The 26,205-nt window shown below is 34.0% G+C and overlaps 1 protein-coding gene across 7 annotated transcripts in view; it reads right to left on the minus strand.

Moving 5' to 3' along the window:
• LOC116774780 (mushroom body large-type Kenyon cell-specific protein 1-like) overlaps window positions 1–26,205 on the minus strand; it is an 88,984-nt gene that overhangs the window by 35,959 nt on the left and 26,820 nt on the right. For 3 of the 7 annotated variants that reach the window (XM_032667533.2, XM_032667530.2, XM_032667531.2), the window contains exon 2: window positions 23,105–23,210. In XM_032667533.2, coding sequence (XP_032523424.2) covers window positions 23,105–23,198 — 94 coding nt within the window. In that variant the 5' untranslated portion in view covers window positions 23,199–23,210. Of the gene's footprint in view, window positions 1–14,615; window positions 15,281–15,588; window positions 16,728–23,104; window positions 23,211–26,205 lie in introns of those variants that run through there. The other 4 variants (XM_032667529.2, XM_032667528.2, XM_032667532.2 and 1 more) reach the window with 4 other exon arrangements.

A 26,205-nucleotide genomic window follows, 5' to 3' on the forward strand; every position in this document is an offset into this window, starting at 1 on the left:
TGTATCCCGGCATAAGCCTTATTTATTGCTTAACTACAATACTAAGCAACAATAAAGATAAGTCTCAATAGGAATGAAACCCAAACTATCATCAATATCTCAATACGTCATATAAGTATATTATCATAATACTCATCGCACACCTCGGTCTACCCTCGGTCACTGAGGACGCTCCCTGAGGGTGGCCGCGGGGGTGGGGGTGGGGAGAGTCCGCTCGTAATTGGGACTTTTTCTTGCTTCTTTCCCCCTTTTGTTTTGCAAAGTGACTCCTTTCTTGTCTCGGAACAATCGATTGGAGACCTTTTTTTAATTTTCTTTAATATTACACTTTATTGCGTTTTTCCTGATTAAGCAACGGATATAACGTATGTGTTTATTATAAAAATCTTCCGTGTTGCTGCTCGTTTCTGAACTGGCTGCTGTAACTTGATTATCTTTAATTAACAACTAACTGTATGGAGATTCGAGTTAACGAAAACCGTTGCATTTTAATGTTTTCATTATGCGCGAGCCAATAGCTGTAGCCAAGATTTTGATTATTAACAAAAAAACTGCAAAATTATATTTACTTTGAATGTAACATCTTATTACCTTTATATTTAAAATTTAGATTCATCCACGGGAAACGAATCCACCGCCCGTCAATAATGACAGAGGTAAAACGTGAAAACTAAAAGATCGTTGGAAAAGTTGCATCATACGAGGAAACATCTCTCAACCTCTGTGACTCAGCCTGGACCGCCTTCTAATTTTCCATTCAATGTAAATAATATTCTATGAGTCTTTGTAACGAAGTTTCCGATTTCCTATTATTGATTTATCGACTAATAACGTCATTATACACACCGCAGTATTTCATAGGTTTTGTAGAAAAAAATATCCACAACACAATCGTGTCCCAAATAATATAAAAATGTTTACATTTCAAATAATCCGTCCGAACTGGGAGCGGACACGTCCCTGTAAATACTGCCGAATCTCACCTCGCATACAAACAAACATATATGTATATACAACACAAAATGTATTTTTAACATTCTTAATAGACGAATGTATGAAGTATGCTAACCTGGTCTCACGCAAGCTGCTAGACCATACGAACCAGCTGTCACACTGACAGCCACTGGCCGATAGGAAAAAAGTAAAAAAAACTAGCAAGGAGTTTGAATATGACGTAATAATAAAACGAAACATCGGCATCACATGACATGACTCGTTAATGATATTTAAAGAGGTCTTTTTATTCAGCCGTAATAAGGGACCGTACATATAATATGTACATCGATAATTCAAAGGGCTTTCTTTACATTTAAAACATGGGAATATCCCTGTGATATTATTTTATTTCTTCGCATACCTTTGTTCGTCCCCCTCTCATTAGCGAATGTAGATACAGTTTAGACAATACGGTAATGAAGGGTTGAACGGTAAATGATTCGAAATTTAAATTCTCTCTTTTTTTTTCTATGACAAGTATGATTGAAAATGTTCCAATTTTAAAATCGTGAATGGATTTACTGTTCTATAACGGATAATGTTAAACAATGGCTTATTAATGAGGCACGGACGAATTACTCCGATATAATTAATAATATAATTTAACAATACAAAATGTCGTTCGATGATATTTGTAACATGATGTGTTTCCCATCAATATTGAGTCTGCCAGGAATATATTAAATGTGTACGCGGGTTCGGATGTAACATTTTATTAATTATAATGACTATCAGCGCCCGCCGTCGGAGTTTGGTGCACACAAACAGACATACACTAAATATGTTATCTATATTATAGGACACCCTAGCAATTTTTCGCCTAGGTCCCGTCTAGGTTTGTAACGAGGCTAGGGAATAGGGTGCCTAGATCACGTACAGACAGCAGATATAATATCACTACATTAAAAAAAAATTCATTTAAAAAAAAATTGGAACTTGGGTTCGATGAACTGTATAAAAATGATTTTTGTGTTTGAGTTAATATAATGTACAGTACTGGCAGCGGTTTAAGAAGATGGGTAGACAGCAAAAACAGCGCAAGAGTTGACGCTACCCGTGTTATATGTATGAGTAGGTATATATTACATATGTATATATATATTATATATTGATAACATTAATTACTATGTTTTTCTGCTGTCTATATTAAAACCGAACCCTCTCCAGCGATTTGTTTTAGAGGTCATCGCCCTATCTCTCCGTCCCTCTCTCTCCTCATACGTCACACATCCTCCGTCCCTCTCTGCGGGGAAACGCCTCCGGTAGGACCTTTAATTTTTTTTAAATAACCGGAACTTTGGTTTTCGGTGATTTGTTTTTAAATAATATACATATATATTTTTTTCGTACATTTTAATTCAATTTAAGTCGTTATTAATGTATAATCCATATTTAATAACATCATTTATTGATACAAGTATTTTTTTATATTTTTTTTTCAATGAACACGTCGTTTATATGTATAAATTATACAAAAATTCCGTTTATGAACTACTTCGTAAATACGTACGAAGTTCATGTTTCAAAATAAAAAAAAAATTACCTTAAGTCAGTACGTTCACGTAGAAATTTATTTAAATATTTATTAAATTCCTTTCTTAAATTAATTTCCAACCAAAATCATTCATTAACGACAAACGTTCTCTTTATTTTTTATTCTACCAAAGTTATAATTTTTTTATTGTATTTCAATTTATCGCTCCTTCATAAAGGAGATTCAAATAACTATAAAACCTATTTTTATACCATTTAGTCGTTGATTATATTTGAATTTTTTTTTAAAACTTAGAAAAACTGTAACAATGAAAAATCTATGATGTTTGATTCATACCATGAACATTTTATTAAATTTAATAATAATATGATTAAAAATGATTTTCGTTTAATTTAATAAATAACACTTATAACATCAGAGCCTCCGTTTATTTCAATGTAAATAAAAAATAAATAACTTATAAAAGGATTGACGTAGGTCAGTGACCCGGCCATTCATTCCAATTTCAAACTTGGAATTCCGCGTGAAGAAGCCACGTACACACACGCACACATACACACACACACACTATTGAACATTAATATGTATTTGTATTTATGTGGGCCACGCACACATGTAACTATAATTATATGGGTCGACACACAAACACAAAGCAAGTTACGTCTTGTTTATAACTTTATTTAAGTCATCGTGTTCGATTTTTTCATTCATTCCAATCGAGTTATCAGAGTACAGAGACGTGAATCCCAATTTAATATAATTCAAAGTCAACCATTTTCTATTTTTAAAATGGAGAGGATGATAAACAAACGTCGAGTGTCCGTTGGGTTTCATTTCGTTCCGATTTAATTTATAGCACCACGTAATATAACAAAGAAAACCGATTCGATATTAGAAACTGGATATTTTGACTACTAAGCAAGCGATTTTAATCTTTACTCTTACAATAAAAAGATGATATCCGTGCGGCCGACCTCCTTCGATATTATTTATTCGCCGAGGAACCTTCCCACTTCCACAAATTATAATATGAACCATTCGAATTTAGAATGTCGGCTCGTAAAGAAACAAAACATACGAGGACGGGTCTAATACATTCGAAATTAGAACGTCAGAGAAAAAATAAAAAGGAAACGTAAATCGAATGTCTCCATACACACGCACACACGCACACAGAGACACACAAGGAGTCCACACAGACACACAGACACAAGGTGCGTCAGCTTGGGGTAGGTCCGGGACGAATTGGGGGCCGACGAATGTTGGGTTAGGTCAGGAACAATGTAGTAGGGGAACGTAGAATTGGCCTGTGGGACTTTTTATTCATTGTTTCCTAACCCTTTATTTAGCTATTTATATATTTATAGATAAATAGTACTCGGTTTCTTTTGTTGGAATAAAATTATATAACGAGGCATTGTATAAGAACGACCGCAACGCTAATCATGACATTCTGATGAATCATAATGGAGACTCGCAATGTCAATAGCATCCTACGGAGACTCGTTACGAGCGTCACTCGGAAAAATTATACGGAAGTTATAAAAGTCACAAGTCGAACATTATATTACAATACACATATGAACCGATAACCATCTCTAATTGCGATGTAGCCGAGACCGCAGAGTTCCGACTGAGATCTCAATTTAGCAATCACGAAGTTTACTTGGTCGACCAACTTAAATAGGCCAAGTCAACTATTAGAGAAATCCTATTCAGCGACTGGCAATTTGTTTTATGTGCACAACTTACATCGATGGAATGAATGTAACTCCCCATCTACAAGAAGGACATATCGTTGGACTGCACCGAGAACAGAGGCTTGGAAGGAAGATTTTTCGATTTTTATGCATATAGTTTAATATAGCTTTATTTCTGTAGTTGGTAAAAACCTGCCGTCACCGGTTAGAACCGGTGTGAACAGAACAAGGCTGGAATTAGAAGCGTTAGTGGCATTGATAGAAGATTAATGTGTTAAAGAAACCAGCTTCGGAGCGATCGTCGGTTATGATAATTAATTAAAAGTCACATGACTTCTACAAATTAAAATAAAAAAAAGCTCTCAACGACGCTTTCAAAATAAATTAGCTCAGCGAAGCCGCAGATTATCTGTAATCTAAATAAACGGTACGCGAAGAAGTCGGACCGGTCTGTAAAAAAACCCTGACATCATATCCCTATTCCCACATAGGCTCAAGTATCGACCGATGCCATCGAGTGAACGATCTTTCGGATCTACAAAAAAAAAATATATAAACTACCAACGGCCAATGTACGACGAGAGCAGTACGCGGTGCGACTGCGTTCGCTCGCAAAAAACTCGGGGTTGACGACCTCGCCGCGTGTCCTTCGAGCTTACGTTTATGTGTAAGTGCGTACACAGATGTTGTTTGCATGTGTGCGTGGATGCCTCCGAGTGCGTTAACTTGTACGCAAAAAATGCGTCCGTGCGTTTGTGTGTATGTATGTATACATGTGTATGCACGTGTGAGTGTGTCTATACGTGCGTGCATGTGTGTGTGTGTTACGCATCTCTTAATTTTGTCATTACATTGTGGACAAAATTGCATCGGACTGTGATTTTTTGCTTCTATTTTTGAAATTGCAGAATTTAATGACGCTTTTAGACATGCTTCATAATTTCGCCGTCGCTGTGTCGTCTTAAAACTCATGTTTGATGTATAATGCCTTTTTTTATATTTTTAAAAAACTTCCCATTACACTTCGATAGTGCCGTGTGTGATATTAGTTACTATATTTATATAAACTAGAGCCGTCTAGTTAATTATCCGAGCGGCACTTAATTATATTTTTGTTTTAATAATTGGTGAGGTCAGTTAGTTGCCGACGGCATTTCGGCCGTTTCAATTTAAAGACATTTGTTGGATGTTTTGTGATTTCATCGTGACCCAAATAATATTATTTTTACTCGCAACAAAATAAATATATAGCTACATATATATATCTTATATTTGGGTAACGAGTACTAAAGTCATCCTTATATCGTTGATTTAATGAAAATAATTAAGAAACACCTTTTTTTAAAATAAAAATGTTTAATATTTTATCAAGATAGCGTTATTTACATTTTGTTAAAAGAATAACTTTCAGATACATAAAAGGTTGCCAGGTATCTGAATGTAATGGAACATTGATAAAAAAAGAAATATTAAAAAGAACAGAGTCTATTTTAAAATTTGAAATGATTCCATTTTTAAAAGCGCGTCAATTAGGATAAAGGCCGGCGCACACTGAGCAAACACCGTATGTCAATAAAGGTGGACACACACACTACCTGTTGTATGGGTGTGGAGGATGTATGAGCTTTAGATATCGCTTTTAAAAATTCATATATTACTGTTCATATGAATTGATTTGTTTACATAAAATATATATTTTTTCCGCACTTATTAGAACAAAGTTTTATACTGTGTAAGTGCTGTATTTATCTGTCATATTTGACTTTGTACGTCTAATTACTTCTGCTAACCACTAAACAATGGGCTCCGTTTTAACGAGAGCTAATTAAAAAGTTACAATAGCTTATAAGTTTGTTTCGATGTGATATTTATGTTAATGTTAAGTATTTAATTTAAATTAACTTGGCTTTTATATACATTAAATTGAAAACAGGAAAACCTTGATCACGTCCGTAACGTTCGAAGTTGAATTATTTCTATTAAATACCTATTTATACAATATTTAGTAAGATGGTTTTAATAACTTTAATATTTTAAAACAAATGTACACGTAGTATTTGCCGATTTTTACGGATTCGTTTACGATTATATTCTGTACCTTTACAACGAGTTTCCATTGTCAAATTGACAGGGACAGTTTAATTTTGTATGTCTGTCGTTTCAAACCTAATCAACGTAGAGTTATTTCATAGATTATGAATGAACTATTTTTTTAAGCGTTTTTTTCAAATCAATTACTATAAGTCCGCAAAATTTTGATAGTGACAATCGATATAAATTTTAAGATCAAAATAAGTAACAAATTATATATTATTTAAATCACTACAAACTAATCTAGAGCCTATACATTTTAACGTGAGATTAAATGTTCTCAATATTTAGTTTGCAATATTATTTTTTCGAGAAGCGAAAAGTTTCTATCTTAAGGAAAGTCTTAAGAAGTAACATCGATGTCGGCCAGTGCGGTCCACGCCTTCGACTGGACCCAATTTAATCAGAGTAAAAGTGTTCAGTGTGCGACGCGCCTTAACGTTCGCGCGCGAACAAATTGGCGCGTATAATAGTGACAGATAAAAAAAGACTGGTAACTTTTTTTGAGGTGTACGTTGTATTGTGCCAGTGATTTTTTTTATTTCTGTAAGTAAAAGAGATCTTATTTAAATCAGAGACTTTAGTCGTGGCCCGAGTCGTATTGAGGTCGATTTTTACAAAATTAAAATTATGAAATAATATAAGAAGTAGGTATTAGATAGGTATGATTTAGTTTTAATACACATTTTGTACATGAGGCACGTTTGACAGGAAAATGAGTCATTACAGATATGCGTAATATGTGATAAGAAATAATTAAATGTTACTAGCTATGGATTTTTTGTACGAAGTATTTATTGAGTAAGTTTTTTAGATATTAATGTAAGGAACGTATTCTACAAATGGCGTCATGTCGCCAGTTTTATCTACTGATAAATTTTCACTTCCACGTTTCAACAAGGTGACTTAACGTGGGCACAAATAACAGCACACGATTGGTTCAACCCTGAGCCAATTTGTGTTTTATCTAATACACACAAACATACATTATCTAGCGTGAGTGGTTCGATATTAAAAACTGTACGAGGACTCGGTTCTGATGTGTACGTCTGTACGTCTGTATGTCTGTGCTCAGGGCCTGAACTGTGAAGGTGTATAATGTGTTATGCGTTCTGGAGGAACGTGTCGCTGCCGGCAGCCGACCGCGACTGTTCCGTGTGCTCTATAAACAAATAGAGCGGTCGGCCATATTGGTTCGTTAAAAACATTTTAGAAGGCGGTTCTAGGTTGGGGTTTTTGTACAAATTTCGAAGCAGCCCTCCAATGGCGTGGGAGGCGGGGCCGCTCGCGACTGACTTCATCAACACAATGACCATTTTTATTTTCATTTGATGATTTCGGCGCTGTTTTTCGGATAGGGACGCTCGCCGGGTTTTGTTCTCCCGATGCCGTGATGCAGTCCTCTGACGTGCTCGCTCGCCGTCCATTATCATAATAGATTTCAAAATACCACCGCCATTATGTTAAGGAAAAAAATATATAGAATCATTGAAAATATAAGCGTTAAAAACAACAGCTCATTTTTCTCATTGTCATTGGAAAAAAACTGAGTATAATGGGAAATTTTTTTATTGACCAAAAGCACTAAAATACGGAATAAACAACAACAAAACGGCTGACGATTGTTTGTGAATGGACGAAAAAATATTCGATAATACCGAAACAAAGGCCTTTCATATAAATAAAACCCAGAACAAATACAGTAACAATATATGCGTGATATATATTCAGTGATTATTATAATTATATTAATTGTTCATTATTTATCATCGAATCAAATTCGTATTAAAAACTGTTGTATGACCTCACCAGACTCCAACGGAGACTATCATTTTAGACAACTATTAAAAGTACTATGAAAGTTACATGATAAACTTTAGTAAATTGATAGACGGATTGCTATAGGAAAATCTATGTAAATTAAATTAATATAAGAATATTAATTTAATTTACATATACTTTGTGAACAAATGTAATGAGTCAAATACTTTAGCTGAGAATAATACACATATATCTAAACCTTAAAATACTTCTCGAAATTTTTTTTATTTATCGCTGAAATACACATTAAAAATGATGTAGGTAAGGTTTTAAGAAATATCAATATGAAATGAGCATGCGACGTTTGGAAATAGCCGTGAAAAATGTTATAACATATACCTGATGATGTTGGGGTTATTAAGGTTCTGTTTGGAATAAAGCCGAGTATACATGACTAGTATAGACCGAGGGTGATCCGCGAGGCTGGTGAAATCAAAAAAACATCCCAATTTCAATAGAGAAGAAGGCTGGAATCTACCAAACACCTGGGACCCCGTTCTTAAAAATATAAAATCCCATATCCGTGACCACACCGCAGGACCTCGCGACACCGTGAGCGCATTCTGCCGGCATCCAGAGCGGTACGTCAGAAAATTAATAAATCGTTGACGGTAGATGATAAATAACAGGACCAACTGACGGACATTCACATCTCGTCTGCCCGTGATCACGGTTGCTGAAGAGTAACCGAAACGTCGGGAGTATGTAGTTTTAACAAAAATAAATCACGCGTAGTTTATCCGAAAAATATTAGTTTCATTTAAATGAAAAAAAAAGTTAAATTTATGAGAAATATATAACAATATTAATATTAAATATTGATTCAGTACGTTGATGTACGGCGTGAATGATGAACACGGATTGATGGGACTTTAGCTGATAGAATCACAGACGTCATTGACGGAGACGAGATAGTTTATCACAGTAAAAGATGATATTAAACTATTATCAAATACTTACAATATTTTTAATTAAAATTTTTCCTTGAAATTTACTTTGACAGATATATTTACAACTACCCCCGTTTATTTAACACTATAAATATATACACGTGCTATTTTTTAGAATTCGTATGTAATTATAAAAGTAAGTATATTAGATCTATTTACCAACAATACTACAATACTACAATACTATAACAGCCTTATATTCATGAATGTTCAACTAGTGTTTATTGAAACAGTGGTCGTGTCATAGAGAGTGTGTCACACCGACTGGCGGCCAGCCAACTGGGATGCTGCGAAGATTTGCATCTCCTTTCATTGTTTACAATACTTTGTAAACTTATATTACTTCATAACACATCTAATATATTATTGGCATATTGATTATTTTTTCTTACGTGTCACATTGTAACTTGATGGAACCGAAATATATGCTTTGTATTTCTTGAAACATAAAAATTAATTAGAAATTTCATACAAATCGGTCTAGTTGTTATTAATTACATTAAGATTGTTTTGTTAGTGGATATACTGTGATTCATTTTAATAATACGTGTTGTAGTTTGTTGTTTGAACTACCGAGAATATAATATATATGAAAATATTAACATACATTTTCCATAGTATAGAAAAAGATAGAGAATAATCGAGACTGAACTTAAAGAGAAATAAAAGAAATTAGTAAAAATAGGAAATAATTTAAATGTATTGGTAAAGAGGTGACGGAGAATATTATTTTAATAAATTTTGGTCATATATAATATATTTTAAGTATATATATGTGTTACATAAATATATTAATGCTCAATACAACAACCCTCATATAAAGCATATCCTCCAGTAGTTTGGGCGTTCATCCCTAGTCTACTCTCGGGGGACCTTTGACCGTCTGCCCCTGGATGCAAGAACATACTATGACATCGGATATGACGTCACCTCTCACTACATACAATATAGCCCGGACATTTTAAAACCAAATCTTAATATAACAATTTGTTTTAATAACTTTCATTATGAAAAAAATATGAAAATTAATTTATTTTTTTTTAATTATATTAAATATTAATTTAGATAGTATCTATGTTAGTCTCTAGTTATTATTATTATATTATTTTCTGTGTATATTTATTATAACACACGGCTTATCAGCAGCCCGTCAGCTCGGAGCGCGTCTTCACTGGGTCGTCGATCCATCGATCGTCTAAACTGGGCTTTGTCTTAAACTTTTTGTTGCATCATAGCGTTTGTATTTCGATATCATATATATATATATATATATATATATATTACAACTTACTGATCTCGACACATAACATTATCTCCAGTTATTCATCCCAGTTTCTAGTGTTATAGAGTATAGTTATTAAAACAAGAGTATAGGTATGTTTGTTTGATATACTTATACATCTGTGTCTAATACTTGACTAAAATCCAAAGGTCATCGACCTGTCCAGACGGACTGACGACGCTGTCATTTCGATTGTTGAGATTTGGATAACAAAGATCAACTGTTAAGACAGTACTGGGGCTTAATGCTGTTGGTATTATCTGGGGTATTGTAGATTATAACAAGTTTCATATAAAGTGATGACAGTACACAGACTGTGGACAGATGCATCCAAAAATCAGGATTAGTCGGCCAATATACGACCGTTGGTAGAGCACAGGATATGGGAAGATAACAACGAGTGTAATATATAGTAAGTTCAATAAAATACGGTCAGTCACAATTATAGTGTAACGTACAAACGACACATGTTTATGAGCTATTTACAATGTGACAGGTCGACGAACGAGACGCGGTAATGACATTACCTCCATAGATACATTTTATCACACGACTAAATACTAAAAGTGATTTATAGCCGGCGAAGGTTCGTTTCACTTTTATTAATTGATTAATTTATTATTATTAACAATTAAGATTTAAGAACTACTTATTAATAAACGATTGAATACATCTTCACAACAACTCCGTTGTCTGGCAGCCATTTTAAATCCCGCCATTTTTGTTGGCGATACGATCTGAAGGTTCAACTGACCTTTCATGTTAAATACCTATATAATTTTATCATTGTTTTTCCTTTGTTACAACATTCGAAGATTCTAGAAATAAAATCCCTACATATTAATTACATTTGTTCCAAGTCGTGTAATGTAACAGACGGTTTAGAATATAAAACGCCAAGACAAGATGGCCGTATCTCGATAGCTGATAAAAAATGGCTACAGTTCAAAAAGGACGCCTCAAAAGCTGTCAAACGAGAGATGATGAAACCTGCCCTACCTCAAGCGGTCGTTCACTCCTACATTATTTTGTTTTTTACCCGCACACAAACTAAATACACACGCACTGACACGTAATAACTTATATATTACAGGATAACATCCCGAAGAAACTGGAATTGGTCTACACAGTACACACGGACAGCACAGAGCACAGAGCACAGAGCACAGAGCGCTGTAGCTTAGAATTAAAAAACGAGCAGACTCAGGCTTGGTTGCTATGATGTTGAATTCGGACGCTCTCGCGACTCGCACGCTGCTCACAAAGGATTTTTAATTCGTTTTTATAGATTTGCCTTTATATATAATAATAGCAACGAAGTATACCCAGGACAAATGTAGCCAGCACAAGTTGGTGCCGTCAGTGTCGTTTTTGTGACGTCACACTAGTATCTGGTACGGAACCCAGCTTTCCTCACTTTTTACTCGGCGCTATTTATTTACCGATGGTAAACTCGACCTCAACTCACGCCATTTTGATTTGAATCTCGACTTGAGATCGTTTCCTTGGGCTCGCATTTTTTCATTATTATTTCATATCTTAAGTGTCTCAGGACTATTAACACTTAAACCATTATTCGGTGTTTATATCAAACGGCTAGACTACAATACATTTGTCTCGAAAATAATATTTTTAATAAACTTAACCTAGAATAAAATTTTACTAATTTATCTCAGTAAGATTTGAAAGTACTTTGTATGTGAGTATGTTACGTACAAATACTGGGACTTAACCACTAAAACGTTTTAGAAGGCCGTATGTTTACGTGAAAGTGAAGTCACTTATTTATTATATGTATATCGTATTGTTGTTTAATTTTAGTGTATCATCAAATAAACACGAGGACCGATTTCCGCGTGTGATAAATATTGTTTGAGGTACGTAGAAACATCTCAAACAACAAACACACAGACACGGAACAACAAAATATTATGTTATGAATACTTCACAAGCTATAAAACACGACATTGATAAACATCACAACTATTGGGTAACCCGTAACCGTACACGTTAAAATTATTATTAATTTGTAGGAGAACAAGTTGAATCTGTGGCTCCGTCTGAATGAGGTCAAACAATTCGGGAGACGCGAGTGAAAGTAGACGCTTTGTTAGTTCGAGATGAAGGACGTTCAATGAGATGCGACCGGGCGGTTGTTTGTGTGTACATATATATAGAATATATTATATATATGTATATATGAATAATTATTGCGTTAACAATTATATTAAAAAAAAACAAGATATGTTCATAAGTCCGTTATATCGATCAATTATCAAACTATGGGTAATTTAAATTTTAAATCTATATTATATCAGTACATTATATATGTGTGTTGGTTTATTGGCGTATAAAGAGAGTATCCTGTTTATTTAACAGGATTTAATCGAAAGTCTGCTCGGAATGAGGTCATGTAAATTTGACAAACACACACACACACAAAAGGACACACACACTGACATTTAGTATGTATCACATACACGTGATCATTACTAAAGAATATTTATTAGTTTTAAAGATTTTCTACTTCTTATATTAATTATACTCTATTGGTGCGTTTAAAATGTTTTTTATTATAATAAGGCTTGTATGAACTTTATCATACATATGTTATATATTATTTAATATTAATGAATATGTCATAATAGTTGTATGTACGTATATGTCTGTGTGATCTTAACGGGAAGCGACAGATGTTTTGGGATAAATTGAATGAGTGAGTCAGACAGCGAGGATTGTAGTCCACATCGTTAATATATAATGAAAATAATATAACAGTAATAAATATTAAAACATACCTAATATGATTTAAATGAAAAAAATGTATAGACAAATGTAAGCCCTAAATATTTAATGTTTCACATCGACTTTACCAGCCTGTAATGTGCTCGTGTATGGGAATAACAAATAATGAGTATATGTATATATTTTGTTTGTAACACATAGTCATATAAAAGAGACTGTATTTGCTCGAAATATGAGTCGTAATACATAAAACACAAGTAAAAGTTAATTCACAGTAATCATGGCATCATAAACTAAATAAGACATTCTGCATTTTATTGTTCAAAGAAATCTTTAGCTGGTTTGTATACAGCTATGGACTTTCCAATTCACACATTACGTAACATTTAAACTTTCTATATATATATGATATAAATGATTATTAAATAATATTGAGTATTATTACGCTTCTAGTTTATAGTTCGTTATTACCCTTCGTGTTTCTAAGTTAAAATGGCCGACTTGTAGTGACATTGACAGTTGAGTAACGCCTTGGCCGAGCGCACGCGCGCGCGCAAGGACTCGATACCCGTACAGCCAATGTGAACTTTAATTACACATTTGTTAGACAATTTTATATTGATAATTAAATAACTATTGACCTTAACTAATATATATAAAATTTAGTTTCTTTATTAGATACATTTTGATATATATAGTTTTTTTGTGTATATTGTATAATTATTATAATACATATTAGGTATGTGTTATCAAATTTTCGTGAATGCACCCATGACCCGATTAAAATGCCAATATAAATCACGACCAACAACATCTGTTAACTGATAACATAAATAAAAATGTATGTTTTATAAATTAGGAAAAAAAAAACTCTTTTCCGAACAATGTTTTTCATGTTCTGTGTATAACCCAAGTGTCTGTTAGTTTAATAAATAGTAATATAAAGTAATTTAACAGTTCCGACGTGTTTTTTATATAAATTATGGCAATGGAGATGTTAGGATCGTAATTCGGATGTTCCAAATTATGAAGCGTGCCAACAAAAAGTTCCGACGGCTATGTTTTAGCCTACGACCCCGACCATACGTAGCATCGTAGCGACTTAAAAAACAAAAACACGCTCCAAAACTTACTCAAACTAACTTTAACCCACTTTATACTATTGTCATTCAATCTGTACTCACTTATTATATGTATATGATTATATTTTGTTAAAATGTCGTTAACAGCATCAATTAGACTGACTGCGTGTCGTCAGAAGTTGTGTCACAAACTTGTGTCGAGCTGTGTGTCGCGTCACATTTTGTAAATTATTTAAATGTGTAATAGAAATCTAGAATAGCATTTTCTCTATGCCGTCATTGGCCTTCGATTCAAAATATAGGTTGCAATTTATTAACACATGCTCGCAGTACGCACACAGGCGGGGGCATAGAAAAGAAGTGGGGGGGACATAGAGGGGGCTCTCACCATGAACATTAATAATATTTAAATCACATACAGGGTGTAAGTTTGTTTTAATGAGTCCTACTTACATACGTCAGAGGTGGTTTGATCGCCCGCGGTCCAGTTTGACACTCGGCTGGTAATTTTTGAAAAAAAAAAATAAATAAAAAAAAAACTAAAGTCCCCCGGAATCACCTGACGGTGTTCTGGCCGGTCAGCCGTACATCACAATACAACACACACACCTTACACACAATATATTATATATATATAATTAAAATCTATCAAGTCGCTGGTCCTATGTTGCTATCTGATATGTCATGCATCGCAGTTTGACGAACACAGTAAAATATCACTAGATCCCAAAATATATGTCGCACTTTATATAATCCTTTTAATAAAAAATATAGTCTGTTATTTTTAAATATTTTTTTTTGTTTTTAAATTTTGGATTCCTGTTTCGTATTATTTTTGGAGGTTGTATTATAATATTTTTTATCGTTTGTCGCGTGTGTGGGAGCGGAAATGCGACTCGCTACGGATTGTGCATAGGCGGGACTGCACCGTCGGCGGACTACGACTCCGTACTAGACGGCGTGCGTACTTAGCCATTACCTTGTATTTACTGCGAGCGAACGACCAGCTCGACGATCTTGATACTTGATGCACCATGCACTATACTACACATTAAATGTAACGAACTTACAATTTAAAAATATCAATATTCTTATATATCTATTATCAACGCTTAGAACGTATTTATATGTCGACATGAATTTAGACCTATTTTAAGTATCAGGAATATTTTGACTAAATTTTAAATTTGGACCGCTTATGAAGCCACAATGTTCTCAATACAATATTAAAAATATTAAAAAAAATTTACTGAAATTGAGTTATCCGTAGTTTAATATATAATGTAAAGTTGGAGATGTCTCACGAAAAGAAAAATTAATATGTTAGAAATCTAAAATATTTGTATGAACAGTGACCACTTTGGTACAAAATATATCATTGTGTATTGTATGACGATATGTAATGGAATTAAGTAAAGTACGTTACCAGTATCAAGAGCGTCCGAGCGCGGTGCACGGCACACATGCGCAGAATGCACCGTCGTTGATGAGCGCTGCGCGTGTGTGAGTGCCCGCGCTTGTATTCGAACCTTGGGCATTTTAGTTGTACTCACTTATCTTATCTTTTATAATAATAACCCCTAAGACTTGTGAATTTAATCACGGTTTCCTTCACTCCGACACCGAAGGGCCTCGGTTCGGGATTTTGAAAAAAGTTCGAAATTTCAAAAATAGAACGCCGTCCTAGCGTCTGTGTGCAAACTGAATTCGACTAGTGTTTGTGTGCAGTTTTTTTATCGTTTTTTTCTCAGAGTGTGGGTGCGTTCGATTGTGTATTCATGGTCGCGCGTGTGTGCGTGTTGCATACGAGGCTCGCCTGTGTGAGTAGTTCTTGTAAGAAATGGTTCGGTGAAAAATTTTGTCGGAATCCGTATAGATGGCGCTGTAACTATGATGCAAATAGCACCATCAAAAATTATGATCGGACAGCATCACACCGAAGGCGATCCTACAGCGTTAGTAATACGGGACGGATTCCTTCGCTAGTTATTATAAAAATTTGAGACTAGCATGACTACTCATTTTCCAATCGCAGTTAGGAAGCCATTTTATTTCGTGACGTGTTGAAGGTTATTAAAGATAATAGTTGTTTAATGGCGGTTAATTACATTGATTGTATCAGGATGTGATCACAATAAAAACTCTACCAATTAATGGTATTTCAAAGGCTTTTTTAAAGATTTCTATGTAAATATGTTGTTATAGCTAGCCGGCCTCTAACTCGGAAGGAGCTGGATTCTGGGATATTGTTCTGATATTAAGATTGTAAAAGTTTTGTTAGTCGGAGCTATTCTCGGTGTGAGTGAGCGTTGCGGGTTTGTTGTTTACTGTTACGTATTATACTAACGTTTAATTAACAATACATTTTTTCTCTTAAATATAAGTTTTAATTTAAAGTCATTTAAATGTAAAGGGCTTTAAGTTACTACAAATTATATGTAACTTTATTATATTCAAGAGTTTTTCGCTCCTAAGAACAAAAAGTTGGTAGTTTTTTTTTCTAACCTTTTTTAAGTTAAAACGTCTTCATAATTTATTGTGCATATTATTTATTTTTAGTCTGTTTTCCTAACAATATGTCATAAACAGTGCGACACTTAGTGAAATTAAAGTCACCAAGTTATGTTGCAGCGAAAAGTGAACTTCTGAAAAAACGATTATTTACCAAAAATATCAATTCAATGATTTTGTTAGTTTAAAAAGGTTTTATATTTTTTATTTCTACGAAGTAATTATTTGTTAAGATTTAACGAGAACGATTACAAGGCGTCTTTTGTCATACCACAGGATAGAGAAAGCTGTTCAAACATTGAAACTACACATAGGACTCACTGAAATATATGTTTTAGTGTTGTATTTAAAAAAAAATCTCGTAAAGGTTTAAGTTAATTTAAGAGAAAAAGATTTCTGTATATATTTTTGAATATTTTTTGTTCCTTTAAGTAACAATAGAATAGAGGGGGGGTACAAGTTTGATGTTTGGGTGAATTCCTCTGTGGCATATCAGCTCAGAGTTGGCTGCTCCTATTTTGATGAGGTTTTAAATTTAAAAGTATGTTTTCTTACAATTGTTCTTAGCTATGTTTGGTTAATACAAGTCTAATAGATTTAGTGTACTAGTTTTTTTTTTAATAATGTAAGGTATCTTTGGGCTGTTCCCTCCAGGTCGTAATGAATCACACGTCCCAGTACAATCGTCGAATGACAGTTAGTAGTTAGTATGTTTTTTTAAGGTCAATAAATCTTCGTTATAAGTCTGTTAATGCTGCCGGCTTAGTCAACGTCACTTACGGACGGACCTCTTGTCTGCTGCTTCATTATAAATGTTAATGAATGTATTAAAGTAATTTAATATAACAACTAATGTCGTCTGATTGTGTCCTGTACGGTATATGTTGGTTTTATAGTCATTACGATATAATATAATGTAAATATTGTGAAATTAATTAAAATTATTATTTTTTAAGTTCATTGCGACTTGTAGAGACTACGTGCGGCTCTATCTCATGTGTTATTGGAAGGCGAACACAGCACACCAACACCTTACACGATTTATATCCGTCATAAAACTATTACAGATCTTAAGATAAATCTCAAGATATTTTTTTTTATATCCCGTCATTTTTTTTTATTCCATGTTAAATGTTTTAATAAACATTTTATTTTTGGTTATTTAAAAGTAAATTTATTAGATTTTTAAATGAATGTTAAGTTTTTTATTATAATTTGATATATTTAAAAAATATATATTATAATTTTTTTATGAATTGAATGTTGTCTTGTCAACGTCATGAATATACTACGGTCGGTTGGATGTATGTCTGTTTACGACGGCCCTTCAATAACACGAAACAAAAATTTCGGTCAACATTTTATTTGGCAGAACGGTCCTCGCTTAAAATAGAAAATAAAAATTCCAGTGTCGTTCGACAAAAAATAAGGATTTACTTACATTTGCAAATAAAATTAACGGGTAATAATATTAACTCAATCGGGTTAGTGTTTGCTGTTTTGATCTTACTGAATGAAATTTTGCATTATATAGACCATGATCTGGAATGACTGGTTGAATTGACGTATCGTAAAGCATTCGTATTATATGTACTTTGATTAAGTCGTTGTAATTATAAAATAGTTAACTTATTTAACTTAACCATATAAATCATGATGCAACGTCAGCAGCGTTACTAGGGATCACGTCTGATTTAGTACACCAGGAAGTCGTTTTTCCATGATCAGGTCGAGTGTCCTCCGCAGCATAATCCAATCAAAATAAAAATAAATACCCTCGCCAGTTCTGATGCGAGCCACACAACAATACACACGACCACATACAACATATACCTATGTATACTAAAACCAGCTATTTATTATATATTATATACAAAAATAAATGAATTGCATCCACCTGGTACTATCAAAGAGATAGGGGAAAATCTGAATGGTTCATAAGACCATTAGTGATTTGTTTTTAGTGCGAATATAAAATTTTTATTGATGTAGTGCGTTTTAACCTTATTATAATATAAACACTGAGTTTATTGAGGCTGTTAAATTTTTCAGCTTTTATGGCGTCTGTTTGTTTTTAATGAAATAAATCGTAAACACATGATTAATTTATACTGAGATTTTTTCTACTATAGAGAATGAGAATGTGATATGATTTTATTAAGTATGTAATAGATCTCGAATAAACATGTTTATAATATGTTATGTTATATGTGAAGAATGTATATTTTTTTGATCGCAGATGTATATATCAGTTCGGGCGGCTCTGCGGTGCGTATTTTAACGGTCTACCCTTGTATATGAAGCTGGTGGCTCAGTTCATTTTCATTGGGATTTTTTTTTTCGGTTCAACTATTTTTAAATTTAATGCGACCCACGGAACTCGATTGTTGTTTAGTGTACTGTGTTACAGTTTTATAGTGCGCTTTAAGTTGATGTGATTGTTTAAAATGTCAGATGAAGATATAATGACATGATAAAAAATGTTCCTTACATTATTTATTCACTAAAATTGATTGTATTTAAACATGTGAGTTTTGAACATAAAACATTGAAAGCTTCTATTAAATATTATTTTGTAAATAATAACTCGAATCATCTATAGCGAAGCGTTTGCTATAAAACAGTCGCGTGTGCAAATTAACCTTGAATAACACTCAAACCAGGCTTAACAACTTAAATGCACTCGCGAAAAAACTAGAGCAAATTCCTTTTATAGGAGCCGCCATGACAGTTTTTTTTGTCGCCGACCTAAGATGGCGCGTCACGTCTAAAACAAAAGAAGTATCGACCCCACCCACGAAAAATGTAACGGACGCAATATTTGAAAAAAAAAATGTGACACGCAAAGAACACAAAGCGAACACAAAGACTTAGAAGCGGTGTTCTAAGAGAGATATGAGAAAAACTAGTTTAAGAAATAAAAATGTTATGCGAAAATAAATTGGGTATCCCGTATCCCGATCCCGTTCCCGTTCCCGGGGAACGTAGGACGGTAAGTAATCCCGCAAAGCGGCCATGCAAAGTCGTATAACAGTGGCACAGTTACCGGGGAAGGCATCAGGCGACCACTTGTTGCTATCCCCAACTTCTCGCTTCCACGATGTTGGAAAACTTCGACTAGTCACCCTTCGCAGCTATTGTCCGCGAACCGAATATTATTATACAACTTTTAACTCTACCAAATTATAACAAATGTTACTATAAAATATTATTACGATAATTATATTTATTATCGACTTATTTTATATTTAAAAAGCGACTAAGCGAAGCCTATTTAAGCCGAACTCGGTAACGGAACTTGTACAGGAACTGATTTATATATATGAATCGTCCACTTTAAAATTTAATACAAAATATATATCGATAAGGAGCACCTATTGGAATTTATTCACGGGGCACTTCACTAACGTCTTAGAAGCACTGAGACACTTGGATCGCACTTACGACGGACGACTCGACACGAATTAATACAACACTATTCGTTTAACGGATCACTGTGGACTGTTCGATACAGTGAGGCGACGACAACGATAACGACGCTCTCTCTGTTCCGGATGTTAATATCGTTATATTTATAATCGGAGTTTTGATTACGGAGAGTACGGATTGCATCGGTGCACGCCGGGCTAGTTGCAACAGGTTGTTTGGAACAGTGTGAAGACGACGCATGCGTACGGACGGACAAGATGCAGCCGACCTCACTACGCGAATATTATAGCTACATATACTCACATATCTTTGTATTTTAATATATAACATAGCACATGCACACACTTATATATTGATTCACGCGTGCATAACACATACATATATATTTTTTATATACACGATTTAACATTAACAGATTACTTTTGAGTGATGAGTAGATTTTAATTTCAATTCAATACACGTTATAATCAAAATTTTATAACATAGAATTCCTTAACACAGAATCGTCCTGTGTGTATCTTGAACGCTCTTGGCCTCTATAGCCGCGCGTAGAATTAGGTAGTATCCTTTATCTCAATATCCATAGACACTAAGATAGGATACGGGAGATAGTTGCACACAGACAGACATACACTGAGACGTCATCAACTGTACCGTGCAGAGATCATAACGTCTTAAGACAAAGCATTACACATATCAATCAAATAAACCACTTCTATCAAATAAAGTATCTATCATCTGACGGAAGCTCATCTTTTTTTGGTCAGTTATATTTTTTTATATAATGTAACTTATTTGTACGTCTTTTAAATGCGTCCGTCTGTTCTGTGAACTCTTTGGAAAATTATATTTCATAATAATAATACTATTGTGCCTATAGTTATAAAACATTAATTTCCCATCTAAAATACATATTAATAAATAATCTATTGTTCAATATATTTCAGTGACCGCGAGCTGTACCGAGCCCTTAGATCAATATCTACGTTCAATATTTTGTTTAAGTGTCGGTCACCATTGATATATAAAGATAGTTCTCCTCTATATTATAGTGAAAATGTCAAATTTCGCCTCAGCCTCGTCCCGTAAAGGTTTGTACACACTTCAGACGTATTGTGAGTGTTCGCACTAGGATTTCAGAAGACCTTTATTAAATACTAATTCCCTCTGATGTAATTATCGCTGTAAGATATTTTTTAAACTAATATTATTGTTAGTATATCGTTATTATAACTTAATAGTTGTTGTGTAAAAAAAATCCTTATTTTTAAATAACATAGACATAAGACAAATTACGATTTTGTTTGTTTTTTTGAGTTTAAATAAAACTATAATATTTATTTTTTTATTTTTATCTTTATTATTATCATTCCAATGAGTTCCTCATCACAGGAACGAGTTGGTTTAGATTTGTGTAAGTCAAAATTATTGAGAATGTTGTAGCCTGTAGGCAATATTATACCTTATGTTGTAAACATGTTTTATATATTATTTATAAAAATATATGTTTTTATTTATAATAATATAAAGGTGCTTTAAATCTGAGTTATACTTGAGACAACAAACAGTTAACCAAAAATTTTATTAATATTAACATTAACGAATTTCCGGTCAATACTAGCTGTATCCGGTGAGTGTTAATGAAGCCTTATGGGCCACGTATAATAACGTAAGTTATCTACGTTATCTGTAATCCAATACGGATGTGATCCACGTCGTTCCTGGGGGCTGTGTTTTGAGGCATTTTGTAACCGAGTTACTCGGCCGGGACATCTTTTATTATGAAATATAAAACCTACTTTAAATTCAAAATATATTCATACACGTATTAAATGGTTTGGTTTGTATTCATTCAGTGATTGTATTGTTTATTTTTTTAAATATATTTTTTTAATGTACCTGATAATATAGGATATTCCCTGTTTGTTTCAGTAATATTTATATGAGGATTCGTCGTTAATTTCGTACAGAAATAAAGTTATAATCGATTCAAAGTTTTTAATATGTTGACGTTCTCAGTTCTGAGTCTGTCTTCACTAAAACATACAAAACGAAATCAATCCTCACGTGAACTTTGACTCTCCAAAATGTTAAGTAGCAACTTTGCGTAATAAACCTTTCCTTCATGATATGACGTATAAGGTTGCGACTCGGTACAGGAGGTAGCGGACGATGTAGCGATTGACAATATTTTATATAACATTATAATATCAATATTGCAGTTCTATGAACGGAATTTAATGTTATATTATGGCTAACGTCAGATATAACATTTCATGTAGTTGATGTAATTATTTAAACGTTGTGATTATATATTCGTATCCGGCCCGCTCCTCTCGTTCATAAGCAGCTTCCTGTATAGCAAGGTAAACAGAATTCCAAGCAAGTAGAATGAGTATGATATTACCTAACACCGTGCTCTCAACAGACGAACACACAGTCAGTTTTAATATCAAATTTCGAACCCTACACATGTCTAGGAAATTCTGAACTCGGCCTCGACTTTTTTAGTCATTTTAGTTTAGAAGCTAATTTACTATTCCAGCGATATTTTGTACGGAACCAGCATATAAAAATATTGGTATTAATATATTAGTGTGTATTCAGGAGCCGGAGCTTTCGGTCGAGCTTCACGGCTGGGTTCAGGTTAATGGATTTAGCTCTAAAGCCTCCATATAGGTTAACGCGACTGTCAAAATATATACCAATGGAAATCGTTTGACCGTTGCGATAGAGTGCGTGCGTTCGTTTATTAAAAATACATATATAGGTATTATACACGAGTATGACGTCATCAATAATATTTTTATATACTGCATATATTACTGAGTCCGTGTGAACCGTTTGAATGTAGAAAAACGAAATATTGTTTATTCAAATTTAAGAAGAATGATCTTTAATTATTATATACATATTCATATATAACCTGGTGCGTATATAACTTGCGTGTCAGGTTACATATATATGTATGTGTGTATATGTGTATGTGTTTTGTGACTCACCTAGTATGTAGACCATGTTCTTGGTCCAGCGTTGGAGCTCTCTGCGTATGGCGCGTCGCTCTTGTTGACAGCGAGCGAACGAGCACTCCGCCATTTCACACTGGACCTGTAGGCAACAGACACACTGAGACTGAGACTGAGACCGAGACCGAGACAGAGACTTAGTCTGAGACTGGCTCAGTCACGCGGTTAGGACCACTCTCAAAGTCCGAATCATCATCTGATATCATGACATTTCCGTCAACATAATAACATGTTAGAGAAAAAATATTCAACTTATAATTTATATTTTACAATAATTATGTAAATAATAAATATATGAAACTAAAATGTTTATAGTTATACGAAGTAAATTAGAATAATTATCATAAATATAGCTATTTCTTATTCGGTACGTGTGTCTACCCTCCACATCCTCGTAGGGAGCCGGTTTAATTTCCTTTCCTCTCTCCAAACCAAACATTAAGTTGTACCAGTAAAAGTTTCGTAAAGCTGATCGTGCTATAGCCGCCGTGTGTAAGTGCGTCTTTTAATTTGTATCTACCCCCGAGCACGCGATGTATTGTGATGTTTATATTATTCGATGGCACAATAAACTCGATATTCATACAACAGTCGGAGGTATCTTTATCGAATACTAGTATAGTTAAATATATTTGTAATCCAATCGTCGGATACAGTTAGTAGATCCAATTACTATAACATTCATCGTACCCGGTCCGCCGGTCGTCGACCCCGACCTAACGGAATTCCAAAAACCTCCTCTCATCAAGACACCCTTACACCCTTACACCCCCAAATATGCCCGAACCACCCTATTTTGGCCCCCGAATTCTTATAGGAGCCTTCGTCTCGCAGCAGCTGCTCGATCAACTCTGACTTCAATCTCAGGATATATTTATTTTTAATAATCACCTCCACCCTCAGAAGACGGCACCGGTTCATCTTAAGGTGGCGCATGTACCCGTCTGCACAGCGCATCCGGTGGCATCACGAGGGTGTACGTTCAATTATATCAAAATAAATAATACAAAATAATGCAATAATATCGTATGTCTATCGGTGCGACTGAACGCTCCATTATTTCGAACTCCAGACGAACTGCGGGGAGGGGGGAGGGGGCGAAGGCGACGGCGGGGTGAGGGGAGGGGTTGCAGGGTGGAGAGTATCGCGAAACTATTCTTATTTTAAAATCTCTCTCCACGGAATATGCCACGAAGAGGTTCTTATTTTAAAAATATCACGCTCCACCGAAATTTTCTTTTTAAAACCCTCAGGGGGTGGTACGTTCTTCCGAAATCCACCACCGTCCCCCGGTGCCCCTCGACCTCTCCCCCCTCCCCCCTAACCATCGGCCAGTGATAATTTTCTTATTTTATTCAAGACGCCATTACGGCTGAGCGGGAAACGAGATGTCAAACGATGTTGGTCAGGTGCGATGCTATTTTATTATTATATGGCTGCTAATTATTCGACTGCTGGGTTACTCTGATTTGATCGGATTCTCTAGGTCAGTAGGTCATTGGGAACCGCACTATACCTAGAGATTGGGTTTTCAAATAATTTTTTTTATAGAAATAGTTTATTAAAATAGATCCCTTAATGTATGACACGTCGCGTGTTTGATTGCCACTTGACTTTTTTAAATTAATTGAGCCACTTTTGTTTGACGTCTGGCGATGTAGGATAAACACTATCTTAGAGCTAGTAACTATTGTATGGGTATTTCAAAGTTGTTACCGGTTATATTTTAACTCACATCCTTGATGTAAGATTTTTGATGACCTCGGCGTATGATAATTTTAATTTCATTGATTTTTCATGATAATTTTATTTATTAGGAAAACAAAATTTTCTATAATGTAAAATATAACGTTAATAACGAAATGAAGATTAAATTAATTGTTAATTAATGAATCTCTTAAAATAACAAACGGCAGAAACTGAAATTAATTTATAGTCCAAAAGGAAACCTTCGAAAAAGACAAACATTTTAAATAAAGAACCCGAAATAAGCACAATGGCTTAAAATACTGTAAACAAAGAGTCCAGACATTAAAACAACCGAGAGACAAATAAAATTAAAACTGGCCGCAAAGAATATAACGCTTCACCGAAAATCTTTTTTTAAAAACTTAAAGGAGGTGGAGGTTATACCGAAATCACCCCCCCCCCCTCGGCCAGTTATGATATTCTTATTTTAAAATTGCTCGCAGCGTTCCGATTTCGTTATTAAGAGTGTGTGTGTGACTGTTCTTTATAAGAGTGTCCTAAGACGGCACAAAGGAAGTCCTCGGCATGTTCACATTTAGAACTGATAATTACTTTTTTAAGACTCTGTATACGTTTGCTTTGAGATAAAAATAATGGCTCTATTATGTACGTTACGTGTGCTTTTTGGTCTTAAGAATGCGGTTTATAATCATGTGGGTCGATACAAGTAGGTACATATTTCAATGGGTTTCTTTAAAAGGATATTTTTTAATGTTTCTTTGAATAGAATATGTGTCCTAAGTTTTATTTCATAATACGTATTAGAATTTATAATATTAGAATCAACATGACATTCATGAAACATCGTACATTGTTCAAGTTCACTGAGATAGCTTGTAAGGCTTAATTCGGGAATAAAACATTTGGACAGCGACTCCCTACACACACATACACACAGACGGCTACAGACCAACTAAGACCTTGATTCCATGCAATAAAAGATATATTCCAATAAAACAAGAGGCATTAGTATTTTGTGTCACTAGAACAGTTACTGGTTAAAGTTGAGGTTTGAGGCCGAAAGCGATAAGTTGTTTGACCATAGACAATCCGTTCCATTGATAGCTAAAAGGTTATGAATTTAAGATATCACAATGATAATTGAAAATTTTTAAGTACTAATATAAAACTTTTAGATAATATACATTAGTAAAACAATATTCATAACGAGCGAAAGAATGTAAGGTTGTAATCGTCTTAATAACGTCGCCAGTACGTTTCAGTAAAAGGAAAGAGGTTTTAAAAAACGTAATCTAATAAAACTGTTATTTATTATAGGATGGGAGATAGGGGTGAAATGGGACTAATTTATTCATCGCATCCAGATT

The sequence above is a fragment of the Danaus plexippus genome, chromosome 23 (genome assembly GCF_018135715.1).
Source record: "Danaus plexippus chromosome 23, MEX_DaPlex, whole genome shotgun sequence".
NCBI lineage: Eukaryota > Metazoa > Arthropoda > Insecta > Lepidoptera > Nymphalidae > Danaus > Danaus plexippus.